Here is a 14430-nt window from a genome sequence, read left to right on the forward strand (position 1 = left end):
TGTATATATAAATTTTGAAAGTTTTGTTTTATTATTTAAGAATTGTGAATTACTTTGTAGGTTTTAGTAACTATGCATTTGTAATAAGTTATTGACAACATAAACACATATGTCTGGTATTATAACTGTTTATAAAAATCTCTCCTAGCAATCCAATGACATTCTATGTTAGACAGCATGCACTTCTAAATTATGGAAAGTATCTAGAAGTTGAATATTTCTTCTTGTTGTATTTTATATTATTAACTCAATTTTCTATTTCTAAATTTCATTAGATCTTATTATCAATAGCTTTTTCGTGCATAGCATGAGTTTGCGACTAGTATTCTCATAATTCTGTAAGGAATATCTTGTCTTTTGATTAGGGGGGAAGTTTTCAAGATTAACATCCCTTTTAGAGTTAATTTACGTCTTAAAAAACCTCACTATCCAACCCAAGTACATGAATTAATATTCCATTGTCTTAAACGTGAAATAACCAAATACCCTTAAAGACTTTACCAAACCCAATAACCCAGTTGTTCCTTACGTTGTTGGGGTACATGATCGAACAGCCTCACTCTAGCTCCTTGTTTAATAAAATAAAAAAAAAAATCAAGCCCAAACCTCCAAAGTACAAAATAAAAATGTAACATAATTAACAATTAATACTTACCATGGATTTAGCATGCGACTTTAATGTGCAAGTCCAACCATCTAGAACTAGAAGGTTTTTTTTGAACAATAGAAGGTTCTTTTTTTCGTTGATGAGTCAATTATCTACAAGCTGGTCACAACTTTCGGTTAATGCGCCGGGCAACCATTATTTGCTTTAAAATGTGAGTGGGCTTTCTGATTTTTTTTTTTAATTATTATTATTATTATTTTTATTTTAATTGGGGGTTTATATGCTTGTATTTTGAACTGTAATTATCTTTGCAAGCTCAAAATTTTGTGCAATGGACTTAATTACTGATTTTTTTTTTTTCCCCAAACGAATGACTTTTGGCCTATAAGAATAACACATTCTCTTGCTACAAGGGCAATTACTTTGTCCAATATATTTGTCTACATGGAAGATGTACCAACAAAGATTCTTTACGTTGTTCAAGCTAATTTGGACCTTTTCATTAAATGAAATTGATGTCTTTCTTTTAAAAATAAAAAAGCAATTGGCTTATATTTATTTATTTTTATGTGTGAAAAATTAATTAATTAATTGTTAAGATTGACAAAAGTATATTTATATTAATAAAAGGGGAGATTTTAAAAACCTCATAGACAATTAAATTAAAAAACTAAATAAGAAATTTAATCTAAATTACCTTAAAATAAAAACCAAGATTTTTTTCTTACTTAAAATTTGGGATTGTTTCATTTTCACTTTTTAAGTTTCAAAATTTGCATTTTAATTATTTATACTTAATTTTATTTTTATATTGATTATGTTCATTTCCATTTGTACTTTGGTGACACCTGACATTATATGAGTGATGTATTTTATTGGTTTTTTCATATTTAGCACTTAACATTCAAAATTTAAAAAAAAAAAATCAAACCCAATTTTCAAAATATAAATACAAATGAAACATAATTAACAATCAACTTTTACCATGAACTTCTTCTCAATAAAATAAAAATAAAAATAAAAAACTTTGCAATGAATCTGGGAGGGAGGTGGGACTTGAACTACTTGGCACGACCAACGAGGCCAAGTCACCTTGCCTCAAATAACGCACCGACAGTGGGTAAACTTATTAACCGTTTTGATACGGATTATTCAGCATCTGCATTTTCTCTGTTGCGTTTTTTTTTTTTTGCGTTTTCCTTTCTTTTTTTTTTCTGGGCACGCGTTTCAAGAGGCAACGGCTACTGTTTATGCACTGTGCATGAACATTAGGCGCAATAGTAGACCAATTCAACCATGAACAGTGCACTATGTACTATTTATGGACCTACAAAATTCACTTTTCAGCCACTTTTTTATTAAAAATAGGTCTCACGGCACTATTCACACATTTAAAAATTAATTTACTACAGTATTTTCAATTTTCAATTTCAACAAGATAAGTTCTATCCAAACGGACTCTAAATAATTTAGCAATTCCAAGCTTTGTGACATGCCTTAATATGTTTACTGATTCAAGAATGCGTATAAACCCAAATAAATAAAAAATAATGCGTATAAACAAACAATAGGAGAAGTAGTACTGGGATTGGTTATAAAAACAACGTTAAATTACAACAACAAAATAAATCTTCTATATGAGATTTGGAAGAATGACATATATATTCCATGATTATTGAAAGTTTTTTAGTTAAATATTGTTTCTTATTGTCAAACGTCCAGAAGAAAGGTACTAGATCATTAGTGCCCAAGTTACTTCGAAATTAATGTAAAAAAGAAAGTGATGTTTTCTTTATTATATTGTTTGTTTATACGCATTCAAGAATCAGTAAACATATAAATCATTTAGCAATTCCAAGCTTTGTGACATGCCTTAATATGTTTACTGATTCAAAAATGCGTATAAACCCAAATAAATAAAAAATAAATAAAAAAGAATGCGTATAAACAAACAATAGGAGAAGTAGTACTGGGATTGGTTATAAAAACAACGTTAAATTACAACAACAAAATAAATCTTCTATATGAGATTTGGAAGAATGACATATATATTCCATGATTATTGAAAGTTTTTTAGTTAAATATTGTTTCTTATTGTCAAACGTCCAGAAGAAAGGTACTAGATCATTAGTGCCCAAGTTACTTCGAAATTAATGTAAAAAAGAAAGTGATGTTTTCTTTATTATATTGTTTTTTTATACGCATTCAAGAATCAGTAAACAAATAAAGGCATGTCACGATTCTCAATGCTTAATGATAGTGGGTAAGCTTAATTATTTAGCAATTCTAATAATAAGAAATCCCTTATTATTAATATTACTAGCTTTTTAATTCGGACTATGTGCGGGAACTTTTTTATGTATATTTATTAGAAATTTTTTTTTAATAATATTTAAATACATTTTTACTACGTACTAAACACTCAACACATACCTCCATTTACAAATCTAACTACAACCACCATAGGCAGATACCAAAAACTAATTTAACCCAAATCTAATAGAAAATTCTCAAAACAAAATTTATTTTCAACCCAATACCACAATTAAAACCAAATCTAACTCAAATATCTAAATCTAAAGCAATCCAACCAAGTGCATTTGAGGATGATTCAGCATCAACTAACTTTTTTTTCTTTTGAATTCCAATGTGCCTCTACATTGCTTTTTGTGTGGTTATGTGGTCAATGCTCATTTCATATCTCAGTTGTTCTTTTTGTTCTTGCTCCTTTCCAATCGACCAAATATCGTTTCCCTTCTATCATGTCCCTTTTGTGAGGAATAAATATAGACCTATGTAGACTCCGTTCAATCCCAACATTTATATACTGCACAAAGTAAATGTATCTTAGAAGCTTAATAAGAAACTATAAAATTTAAATAAAAAAAATCATAAATGCATATAAACCACAAAGTTTTATCATAATCTACAGTAAACAGTACACCAATTGTTTTTTTTTTTCATACATAGATTCATTGCGTTATTGGAAGTGTATGGGGAGTTGTAACAGCAGGGCAGATTATGAAATTTCAAAAAAGTGTACCTATATCTCCTTGCAATCAAAATCTATTGCAAGTTGGACTACAAATTTGGTTATATAGAACAAAGTAAGTTTTCTTATACATTCACAAACTTATACGCTTCTAATCCAAGTAATTAAAAAATAATTAAAAAAATATAACAATAAAGAAATGTTAGATCCAGATAGAAGTTTCCATACAAAAAAAAAAAAAAAAAAAACCCTTTAAGTAATACATGAATATTAACAGAATTTCAAAGCCTGATAAAAACTCAAATCTCTTAAAACAGTACACCAATATAAGAAATTTGAGTGGTTTGTTCTATCAAGACACAAAGTTAAAAGTAACCTCCAACTTTTTATAACTTATCCAGACCTTCAAATGCTTTCATATGTCTATAAGTCTCTCATCAAGCTCTCTGATCCGTTCAACCAAAAAAATGGTCATTGCATCTAAAACATTTTGATATATCAAGTGAAAAAATAAATCAAACAATAAGACAGCCCCTATATAGGGCACATAAATAAATGAAAGAAGGAATACATTCTGTGCATTTTAAGGACTTATTTTTTATATATAGTGAAATTTGTAAGAGAGTTGAGAGTAAGATTAAAGAATATGTGTTGATGAGAAAAGGAGGATCAGAAAACCAAAATATCAAACTGTGGTCTGTAATCCATCGTAGAACAAATATTGGAGTATAAAATCTAATCTTATTAGAAGATAAGTTTATTCACTTATGCAAACCTGTATGCAAAAACCAAGTCCAAGTTCAATACCACTACCACCCCCAAATCAGTAAAAATCTCCAATGTGACCTTAATTGTAGGGTAAAGTTTCTGCTTTTATATATAGTATTAGATATTAGATTAGATATGATATATATATATATATATATCACCATCTAAATCTACAATAACTTCCTTTTGATAAAAAAAAGAGCACAAAATAATTAAATGCAGACATGTGCTATATTTATAAAAAAATACCAACGTAAAAAGAAAAAGTAGCACCTGCTTAAACCTTTCCTTAGTCCAATCAAATGCAGACATGTGCTATACTATTATTATTTTTTATTTTTTAAGGAATTCCTACCAAACTACATGACACTGTAAAAATTAAAGGGAATAAACTTGATGGCATCAGAAAAAGGAAATGAACATGGAATCAGAACAAAAGTTGTTATAGATTACAAATACTTGATACTGTAGCGAAACTGAATTGGATTTGATCATAGCTAATCAATTCTCAAGCAGCACTGAACTCCATAACGGAAAAATAAAATATCACCTTGCCAGCATGGATATGACAATTTTATAGAACCCAGGGATAATGCCATCCATCACCATGTAACTAAAGCCTAGTTCACTCACACCATATGGGTCCTCGGCTAAAATGTTGATGTTATTCTTACAATGTTTCTCCCACAATAATAGCTTACTGGCATCAGGGGCATCTATGTAGTGCGAGAATAATACAAACCCTAAAAGAAAAGCATGGTAATTGCAAACTACATTAGGTCGAAATCCAAGTTCAAAGTTGAACATATAACTTGCAGCATGGTTAGAACTTAAAAGTAGAGTGGAGAAACATACCATCACCACCACACACACGTACACACACACCCCCACCAAAAAAAAAAAAGTAAAAAGTAAAAGAAAAACAGAGCCAGCAACTTATAATTAGATCTAAAAAACTTTTCCTAAAGATAGGGGGAAAAAAAATCAACATACTTCTTAGTTTAACAATGCACAATATATACACATCTATGATACATATCCTAATTCCGGCAAAACTCAATTTATTCACATATAACAAAGGAAACAGGCCTAAGATGTACACAGGCTTGATTTCTGTAATCAGTCATCTAAAATGAGTTGCCATCTTCTTCCATACTAAATTGTACAGAGTCACTGATATTAATTTTTTAGAATTATTAATTACAAATGCATTGAATTAAGAAGCCTATCATTGAAAAGAAAAAGAATAAAACCATAAACATTTACATTTGCTAAAGAAATAGAAAGGTCAAACAGAATTGAATATTGCAGAGAGAAAAAAAAACAGAGAAATCCACAAATACCGAAAACTGGAATGAAAGACAACACAAACCAAAATTTAAAAAACAGGTACAGGGAAACACACAATCAGTAAAAATAGAAATGCTATAAACCACAAACCATTTCGATTTTCCTTTTTTTCTATGTCTTTAGTACCAACTTTCATGACTCTTCTCAATTTTTTTGGATTGTGTTATTCAATTCCTCTTGCTTTAAAAAACACAACTGTTGGGTCTCAACAACATACCAATGGACCACAAATATTCATTCAGGAATTTGAAAGTAACTCAAAAACATCAAACAAACATATAGTAAAAGACAAATAGTAACAATGAATGCAAATATTAATTACATTACAATTCAAAATTTATTTTTTCTTATTTAAACATGATAAGTCACAATCCGAATTGAGTCATGTGAGTTCATATGTAAAGAGAACACTTCAATATTTGCATTCATTAAGGATCTTAATTCTAGCAAGAACCAAAGAAATTAAAATCTAACTGTACCTTTTAATTCTCTTATTACAGAAGTCCCAATGTCTTTATCTGGCACAGGGAAACGGTATTCTGCAACTGGAGGGAGAAACAGAAGAAAAAGAAAAAAAACAATTCAGAAATTAATTTCAGAAACTGCCACACAGGAACAAAATTCTAACCAAAAAAACAATATTCAACAAAACAAAACCCAAGAAATTGAAAAAATAAATTGGAACGAAGAACCCCCTCCTTCTCTCTTATTTCTCTGTTTTTGCCCTCTCCAAACCTAAATCATATATAACCCCAAATTTCAAAAAATCAAATCAAAACCTAAAGTTACCCAAATACCTAAATAAAAATCAATCCAACCAAATTTCTCAAAACTAATTCATATTTCATACCCATACCCAGATCTAAGAAAGAATGAAAAAAAAAAAAAAAAACTTACCGGTGGTAGTTCTCTCAATGTCTGTCTCCTTCTCATCTCTGTATCTCTATCTCTGGATCGCAACCATCGGTGTTAAGAAAATTGCAAAGGAAGCGAAAAGAACTCTCTTTCTCGGCCTCTCTCTGTTTCATCGCCCTTCTCTCTATTTCTCTTTCTTTACTTTGGATCTCTCTCTCCTTTCTCCGTGCAGCCATCTTTGTTTTTTGTTTTTATTTTAAGTGGTTAGTACCCTTTTATAGTTTATCGCTTTTAAACAGATATATAGAAAAGGAAGATGCTGACCTTTAGAAAAATTTTGTTACAGAGGAGAGATGAAGCAGAGCAGAAGATCAAATGACGATGGCCGGCCGTACGAATTTCCACCGGATCCCAATTTTTTTTTTTCCCTTCTTCCCTTTCTCTGTGTCGCAGTATTGGTAGGTGATTTATTTTAGAGAGAGAAGATATTAAGCGTAATGTGATGGAAAGAGACGGCTAGGGTTTTTTAACTGCAATGCTTTTTTTTTTTTTTTTTTTTTTTAACGGGGCTTTATTTTTAATCTACACTTTTTTTTTTTTTTTATTGCAAATGTGGCAGGGATTAAAAAGCTAAGCATTGTAACGTACGACTATTTTTTTAAAAATTGTATATATGTCTAAATTTTAAATAGACAGTTATCTTATTTGTCAACATTTTTTTAAGTGTAAGAACCAACTTTCTCTCAGTTTCGTCTATTATATATATATAGAATATAGAATATAGATTATAAGTTCAAGACAACCCCATCTTTTATCTCAAGCTAAATTTCCAAAATCCCAAGTCAAAGCCAATCAACCAACAAGAAAACACTCATACATACATGCACATCACGTAGTTCTTAATTAAACACAGAATATTCAAAACCATGATTATTGGAGTAGGACCAAAAGGTGGATATACTATAGTTAGTTATCTCATTATAATGATTTTTTGCCGTAACCAATATAACATGACTTGTATAAACCTTCTTGTATATTTCACAAGACCTATGGGATAATAGATCTCCATTGATCTATCTTATACTTGACCAAAGATGGCATCACTAAGTTAATCTTGTGCCATTCAAAAAGCTTCGTTTTCTTTAAGCATAATATCACGAACCTGACCTAAGAAACCTAACCCAAGTTAGCTTAGGAATTCACAATCTGCATACCACAAAATGAAATTACAACAGATCCAAAAGAATCAGCTCTTTGTGTTCATGTTTTTTTGCTTTTGATATTGATCTTTGGGTATAGGGTTCAAAAGAGAAGGGCCATGGGTGATAGATTTGAAGGGCTAAGTTGATAGAAATCATTGGGTTCTAAGAGGGGCAATCACCCAACTATATACAATCTAAACCCTCTTTGTGTCCATGTTAGATTTGAAAAGTCCATGAAATGTAATTAATGACTAACAAATGAATTATTCTTTAGCTATATAAGCTTGGAGTTTCCAACTTATTTCATTTACTTAAATTCTTAAATGTCAAAATGATAAAATTCTAAAGTTAATTTTGTATTGCACTACAAGTCTACAACCTAAGTTGCCTCTTTCATAGACAATTCATGGAGAAGTACATACAAAATTATCAGCTAACCCCTTGAGTTGATAAACCAACCAAGCTAGACTAATAAAATTTTACTCTACTCCTTTGCACAATGGCACCACAAAGCTTATAAGGTGAGGAAAAAGAGAAGAAAAAAAAAATCAGTTGCATACATGCATAAGTAACACTTGCTGCACTATATAATGATACAATTTGTTTGAAGTTTGAACATTACATATTATATACTATAGACTATAGAGATCATATAAATGCTTTTCATATAATTTTTTTTTATATAACCGAAATTTTAGAAACATTAAGAGAATTAGATGAAGATCTAGAAGAATCTCAAAATGGCAATAAAAAAATCGAATTTTTACCTCTAGTTTTCTATTGCAAAAGGACTTACTTTGGGCCTTAAGGCTAGCAATAATTAACCTAATTTAATGTTACAAATGATCAATCGTAATTTGCATGATTACGTCATTTTGACATTTTATTGGAAGGCTGAAATGGGCAAGAGAACATTAATTAGTGATTACTTGGAAGATTTTAAAAAATATATATAATAGGAAAATTGGTGTAATATGTGTTGTGTAACATATTCCTTTATAAATATTTCAGGAAATTTTGTGAGCAAATTATGTCAATCAAGCATTTTATAGAAACCAATTCAAACGACAGCAATATTTTCCATTTGAGTGAAAGTATAATGGATTCGACTTCACAAATAATGAATAACTCTAGTAATAATACTTTCCATATATAAAATGAAAACTAAATTCATGTTATAATAAGAAACCAAATATTTATATAATCTTCATGTTCTTATTAGGTCAAGTCGCCACACAAGTTTTTCAACGTTTATTGGCTTTCATACATCTTCGAATGGCCCAGGGAAGATGTAGTTTGATTTTTGCCACAGTTCTATTATTGGGTTTGTTCTTTCACTGTGAGAACGTTCGATCGAGCAGCCGATTATCTTGTTGGGAATAGTATAAATGGTTGGACCTTCAGCCCATTACGTCTGTTTTTTTTTTTTTTCCCCGATTTTTTTTGGATCAATTAGTACAGGTAGGGATTAGAAAAACTAATTAAAACACTCTAAACTTTTATGTCAAAATCAAACTAATCAAGCTTTTTCTAATGGAAAATGTTAATTTTAACTATTGAAGAGATTACCCATTCGTAGTTTTAGTAACATTTATTGTTTTTTTTTTTTTTCCTAACGGAGAATGACATATATATTCCATGATTATTGAAGTATTTTAGTTAAATATTGTTTCTTATTGCCAAACGTCCAGAAGAAAGGTACTAAATCATTAGTGCCCAAGTTACTACGAAATTAATGTAAAAGAGAAGGAGATGTTTTCTTTATTAGGAAAATTTTTAGGTAGTCCGGAGTATAATGAAATGGTGTTTTCTCCTCTTATATTCATGGTGGACCCCATCATGAATTTAATGAGCAGACCTCACCATGAATGTGAGAGGGAAGAGTATCATTTTCTGTGCTCCGAAAGGGAAGAGTATCATTTTCTGTGCTCCGAAAGTACTTAAGAATTACTCTCTTTATTATATTGTTTGTTTATATGCATTCAAGAATCAGTAAACATAAAAAGGCATGTCAAGATTCTCAAAGCTTAATGAATTATACTTTTAAGACAATGTCGAACCTGAATGCTTGTCTGTTATGGCGTGGTGATGATGTCCTATAGCTTGTTCAAAGGGTCGAGAATTTTGGCTTGATGGGGTATTGCTGAGTCACAAACGGTGTAGGGAAAAAAAAAAGTAGAGGCTCTCATATATATGCCATCTGAATTATTCTCTTTTTATTAGTACCAATTTCATTTAAGCACAAACAAACATTGACTAGAATATATGTTTATATTTTTTTTATTTAAATCAAAATCATTGCGTAGACGTAGAGTCAGAGAGTTGCTCTAGAGAAACTGCATATATTACAAGTTTACAATACAAGAAGTTTTATCCACCAACTGAACTGGATATTTTGTACGACTACTCATCTCATGAATCATGATCAGGGGTGGCCACTGGCAACAAGGGTGGTGGGGTTAGGTGCAGAGTGTTTGCCCGAACCTTTGTGAAGTGCAACATCTTCACCATAAACCCTTTGATCATCAGCAAAAATCAATACTATTAGTATAGAGCAAGTGCAAAACTGAGAATTTGATTAGCTATACCAAGTAACCATGTACATAAACAACCAATTCCTAGAGCGTGTATGTACACCACCCTCACACACACACACATTTAAACAGATGATTGTAAAATTAAAATTTACAAAACTTAGCACACCACACATAGACCCATTTCTGAACATGTGCTCACCCACGTACTTATAGGTTTTTTTTTTTTTTTTTTTGTAAATGTTAATAATTTGCATTTACTATAATTTGAAATTATTATATTTTTCAATCATAAAAATACATAGGGATCCACAAATGCATAACACTCATCATGCCTTATAGTTTTTATTTTAATGAGATTATCCTATATGGTTAAAAGAATATCAAGTTATTCACTACTTTTTTTCACTTATCTAAATAAAATTATTAAGTTTTAAATTTGCATTTGCCAACCCTGAGATTTTAAACATAGGCACCTCCCAAAGACAGAATTGTACCCAAAATCCAAAGATTACCCTTTTTTTATTCTAAAAAATTTTCATTCCTAGAGTTATCCAAAAAAATAAGAGAAACCCAGTAAAACCTAACAAATCAATTGCAATTAAACCCAGTAACAATCAAATTAAAACAAAGTATTTATTGAAAAAGAAAAACTCAATCATATGTCATTGCTAGTGTCAAAACTTTTGGGAACCTACTTAAGCAAATTGTAAACCCTTCAAATTTCATATTCAAAAACAAGGTAAAGGAAAAAAAAAATTGTAACCAAAAAAGCATTGTTAGCAATATTCATTTAAATACTACTCACTTTGATTTGGCTAGCAATATTCTTTTAAGGGAATAGAATATCCAGAGTTTGCAACAAGCTATACAACATAAAAAGTGAAAGAAAATAAAATCATTTCTAGGAAACAAGCTAATTAATTTCACAATATTGCCTTAAAAAGAGATTTTGAGGAAACAGCCAAATAAGATTAGTAACAAAGCAAAGGACTGCACTAATATTTGTGTTAGAGCATATATTTTGATATAGGAAAAGAAAATAGGAAAGGGTATTGAAATTAAGACTTACAATTCAAACTCTATATTGATATAGGATGAAGCAGTTGATGAATTTGCAATAGTCCCAAAAGCTGTCGGAGACAAAAACAAGGTGGTGTTATAAGCTGACAGGACAGAAGCTTCTTGACCAATATGATCAACAATCTTGATCTGAATTGTCTGGTTTTGATTACAAGCATATGGTGTTGAAGTACTAGTTATGCACTTAACCAAATACTTCCTCCCACATGCTGTATCATTGGCCCATATTCCGTCACCAGCCGCTGCGAACAAGTTGCTTGATGGGAACTGAGATTCATCGCTAATTCTATAACATGCTGTTGGTAAATATGGTGGAGAATAGAGGGCTGCAGTGCCAACATCAGCATATGAGGTACGGATATTGAAAAACAGTGAAACCAAGAAGATCACGAGGGATAACCATTGAAGATGTTGCTGAGATGTACTCATTTTTTTTCTGCAAGAAAGGCTTCAGAGAGTTGGTTTCCATTTTCACATGCCTCAACCTACCTATATATAGAGCTGTAGATTTGTAATAGCATTTTTGGTGGGGGGTTGGGACACACGTCTTTTCGCTCTCGCGTGGATTATTTGTTTTGACATGCGAAATTCTTTTTTGATAAAAAAAGGATAAGAACTATGACATGCGAAAATTCTTAGTACACTACACGTGGGCTACAAGTACATGTTATACATAGCGAGTTGTGAGGTGTGTCCTCACCTGACCCACCTCACATTTCTACCATTTATAATTTGTTACGTGACCAATTGTGCTATAAAGTTGTACCATTTTATATGTATCTAGCTAACATTAATCCATGCCATGGCGTGTATGTAAAAACAAATCTCCAAAATAGCATGTTCAACTGTTCAAGATCACATGTATCCCACCGTCCCTGCTTCACTTTTGCTTTTTATTTATTTATAGAATATCTTTTAATTAATTCTTATTTAATTCGCAACAGGAAGAAAAACGGGTAGTTTAAAGCAATTCATAGTATAAAGAAAACACTCTTCCCACCCGGCCTTGAATTAGTTTTCAGTTTTCACGCTACTCTCTTGACTTCGATTCAACAAGAACAATGCTACTATGGAATTGTGTCATAACTACACTATTCCTTATGCATTTTGGTAATGCCTCTTAATTCATGCACCTGATATTAGTGGTAATTAATCAATTTAATCAATATGTTGATCTTTAAATTCCTAATTTACTCAATATGTTGATCTGCTAAGCTGAATCAGACTGTTTAATTAAATCTAAAGGATTGAAAACTCATCCAATTAATGTCGCTTCGTTGCTTGTGAGTACTGAGTAGTGACTTAGGGCTCGTTTTGGAAATTAAGAAATGGTTTCTTTTCCTTGGCTATCTGTCTGGTATTTGATCAATAATGTTTTTCCTTGCCTTGAAATTAATGAGAGTTGAGAGAACAAGAGAGTAGAAAACACCTTTTAATTTCAGTGTTGAGAGAGTTGAGAGAAGGCCTCAAACTTTTAATTTCAATGTCTAATAGCACTGATCCTATTGAAATAATGACATATATATTATTGTCTAATTGGGTCTAGTACACTAAATACACTGGACCTAAATTAAGTCCCTCTAAACCCCAGTGATAATTCAAAAGAAGTGACGTTGCATGCTCATAAAAAAAATAAAAAATAAAAAACAAAAACAAAAGAAGTGACATTGGTATTTGGGTCAAACACAACTACAAAGGCCGACCTAACTTTTTTCCCTGAGAATAGCATGGATTGGGATTTGCTTTCATATATGCGCCCTTTGTCACAGAAAATGATCTCATATTCCTTTCAATGCACTTCCAGTTGTCACCACCAACCATATTGCAAAAAGATTATTAGGTATACTCAGATAAAAAATAAAAATAAATTATAAAATATACCGTATTCTTGTCAATTGCTCTTTTAAAGAGAGGGTGTCAATGCGTGTGGTGTGTATATTAACAAATTAATATGACTTTCTGTTACCTTTTTTTTTGTAATGATTAAAAGAAATTATAGCCGACGGAAATTGTAGTGATAATAGAATAAAACAGGATCACTTTTTAAAAAAAATTAAAAGGATAACGCATTAAGAAACTATTTAGCCATAAGCCTATAAGAGTGCATATATATCAGAAGCATCATTCTCTCAAAGCTTAGCAAATTAGAAAGTTCAGAGGAGGAGATATATAGAAAATTCACAGTATAGTAAAACAGTATTATAGATACTTAAAGGAGCTCCTCCATTTTAACTAATGTGGAATTGTTAAAAAAAGAAAAGAAGGAAAGCTAGTCATGATTTGACAAGATTGCATATAAACTTAACAAGGATAACAATGACAAAATTATGAAAAAATTTGTTACATTAGAATTACTCATATGGGCCGGTTGTGAGGTGAAAAAAAAAAGCCAGAGAAGTTGGTGAATTTGTATTGGGGGTCAAAGCAGAGGACCTTATTTTGGTCCCCATATGCTTGATGGCTCTGCCAGCTAGCCACTACAGATTTTTCCAATTTGCTAGGTATATATCGCGGCAACCATGCACAACGCAGGAATATAAAAGCCACTATCACTTGGCCCCGCCAAACTTCAAGGAAAGATTTGCCTTTTCTCCCAAGTCTTATTGTCTTAACACTAAGGTGGACTGATATTATAATACTCCATAAACAAGAGTTGAAAATGTTACAATGAGCTTGTCTTAGTATAAGCTTGTGAGCTTTCCTATATCTTGTTTTAATCTTGTATACATCATGATTTATTTACAGGATTAAATCAATAAATTGAGATTTGCCTTGTAGTTTCACACTATAATAATAATTTCAAGTAAAAATCTTGATTGATTAATGATAAAAAATGGGTCTGATTAGCAAATGTCTTAAAAATATTTATTAATAAATTATTTTAATTGGATAACCTAAAATACATCCTACGAATTGTACATAAATTTTCTCCATGTTTCAAAATGGCATAAAGGTCCCACTTGCCTTAACATGTAAAACAACTACTACTTAGTCTATCAAGGCTAGCAAACCAAAATCTTGATGAGTTATAAAGCGCAA

The 14430-nt window shown here is 30.9% G+C and overlaps 1 protein-coding gene and 1 long non-coding RNA gene across 2 annotated transcripts; both read right to left on the minus strand.

The window, feature by feature from the left end:
• Positions 1 to 2982: 2982 nt before the first annotated feature.
• LOC142629959 (uncharacterized) lies at positions 2983 to 7062 on the minus strand. Its single transcript, XR_012843176.1, has 3 exons — positions 6615 to 7062; positions 6197 to 6262; positions 2983 to 3434 (listed from the first exon to the last, which is right to left on the minus strand). It is a non-coding gene; the product is annotated as an uncharacterized LOC142629959 (long non-coding RNA).
• Positions 7063 to 10008: 2946 nt separating this feature from the next.
• Positions 10009 to 11828, minus strand: LOC142629825 (putative EG45-like domain containing protein 1). The gene is made up of 2 exons (XM_075803860.1): positions 11381 to 11828; positions 10009 to 10290 (listed from the first exon to the last, which is right to left on the minus strand). The coding sequence occupies exons 1-2, from the start codon at positions 11818 to 11820 to the stop codon at positions 10200 to 10202; spliced, it is 531 nt and encodes a 176-aa protein (XP_075659975.1). The 5' UTR covers positions 11821 to 11828; the 3' UTR covers positions 10009 to 10199.
• Positions 11829 to 14430: the final 2602 nt, after the last annotated feature.

Source organism: Castanea sativa, chromosome 3 (assembly GCF_040712315.1).
Source record: "Castanea sativa cultivar Marrone di Chiusa Pesio chromosome 3, ASM4071231v1".
Lineage (NCBI taxonomy): Eukaryota > Viridiplantae > Streptophyta > Magnoliopsida > Fagales > Fagaceae > Castanea > Castanea sativa.

Coding starts and splice junctions, on each gene's coding strand:
- LOC142629825 (XM_075803860.1), bottom strand. CDS start 11,820: ATGAGTACATCTCAGCAACATCTTCAATGGTTATCCCTCGTGATCTTC. Junction 10,291..11,380: donor ATCAATATAGAGTTTGAATT/GTAAGTCTTAAT, acceptor TGATGATCAAAG/GGTTTATGGTGAAGATGTTG.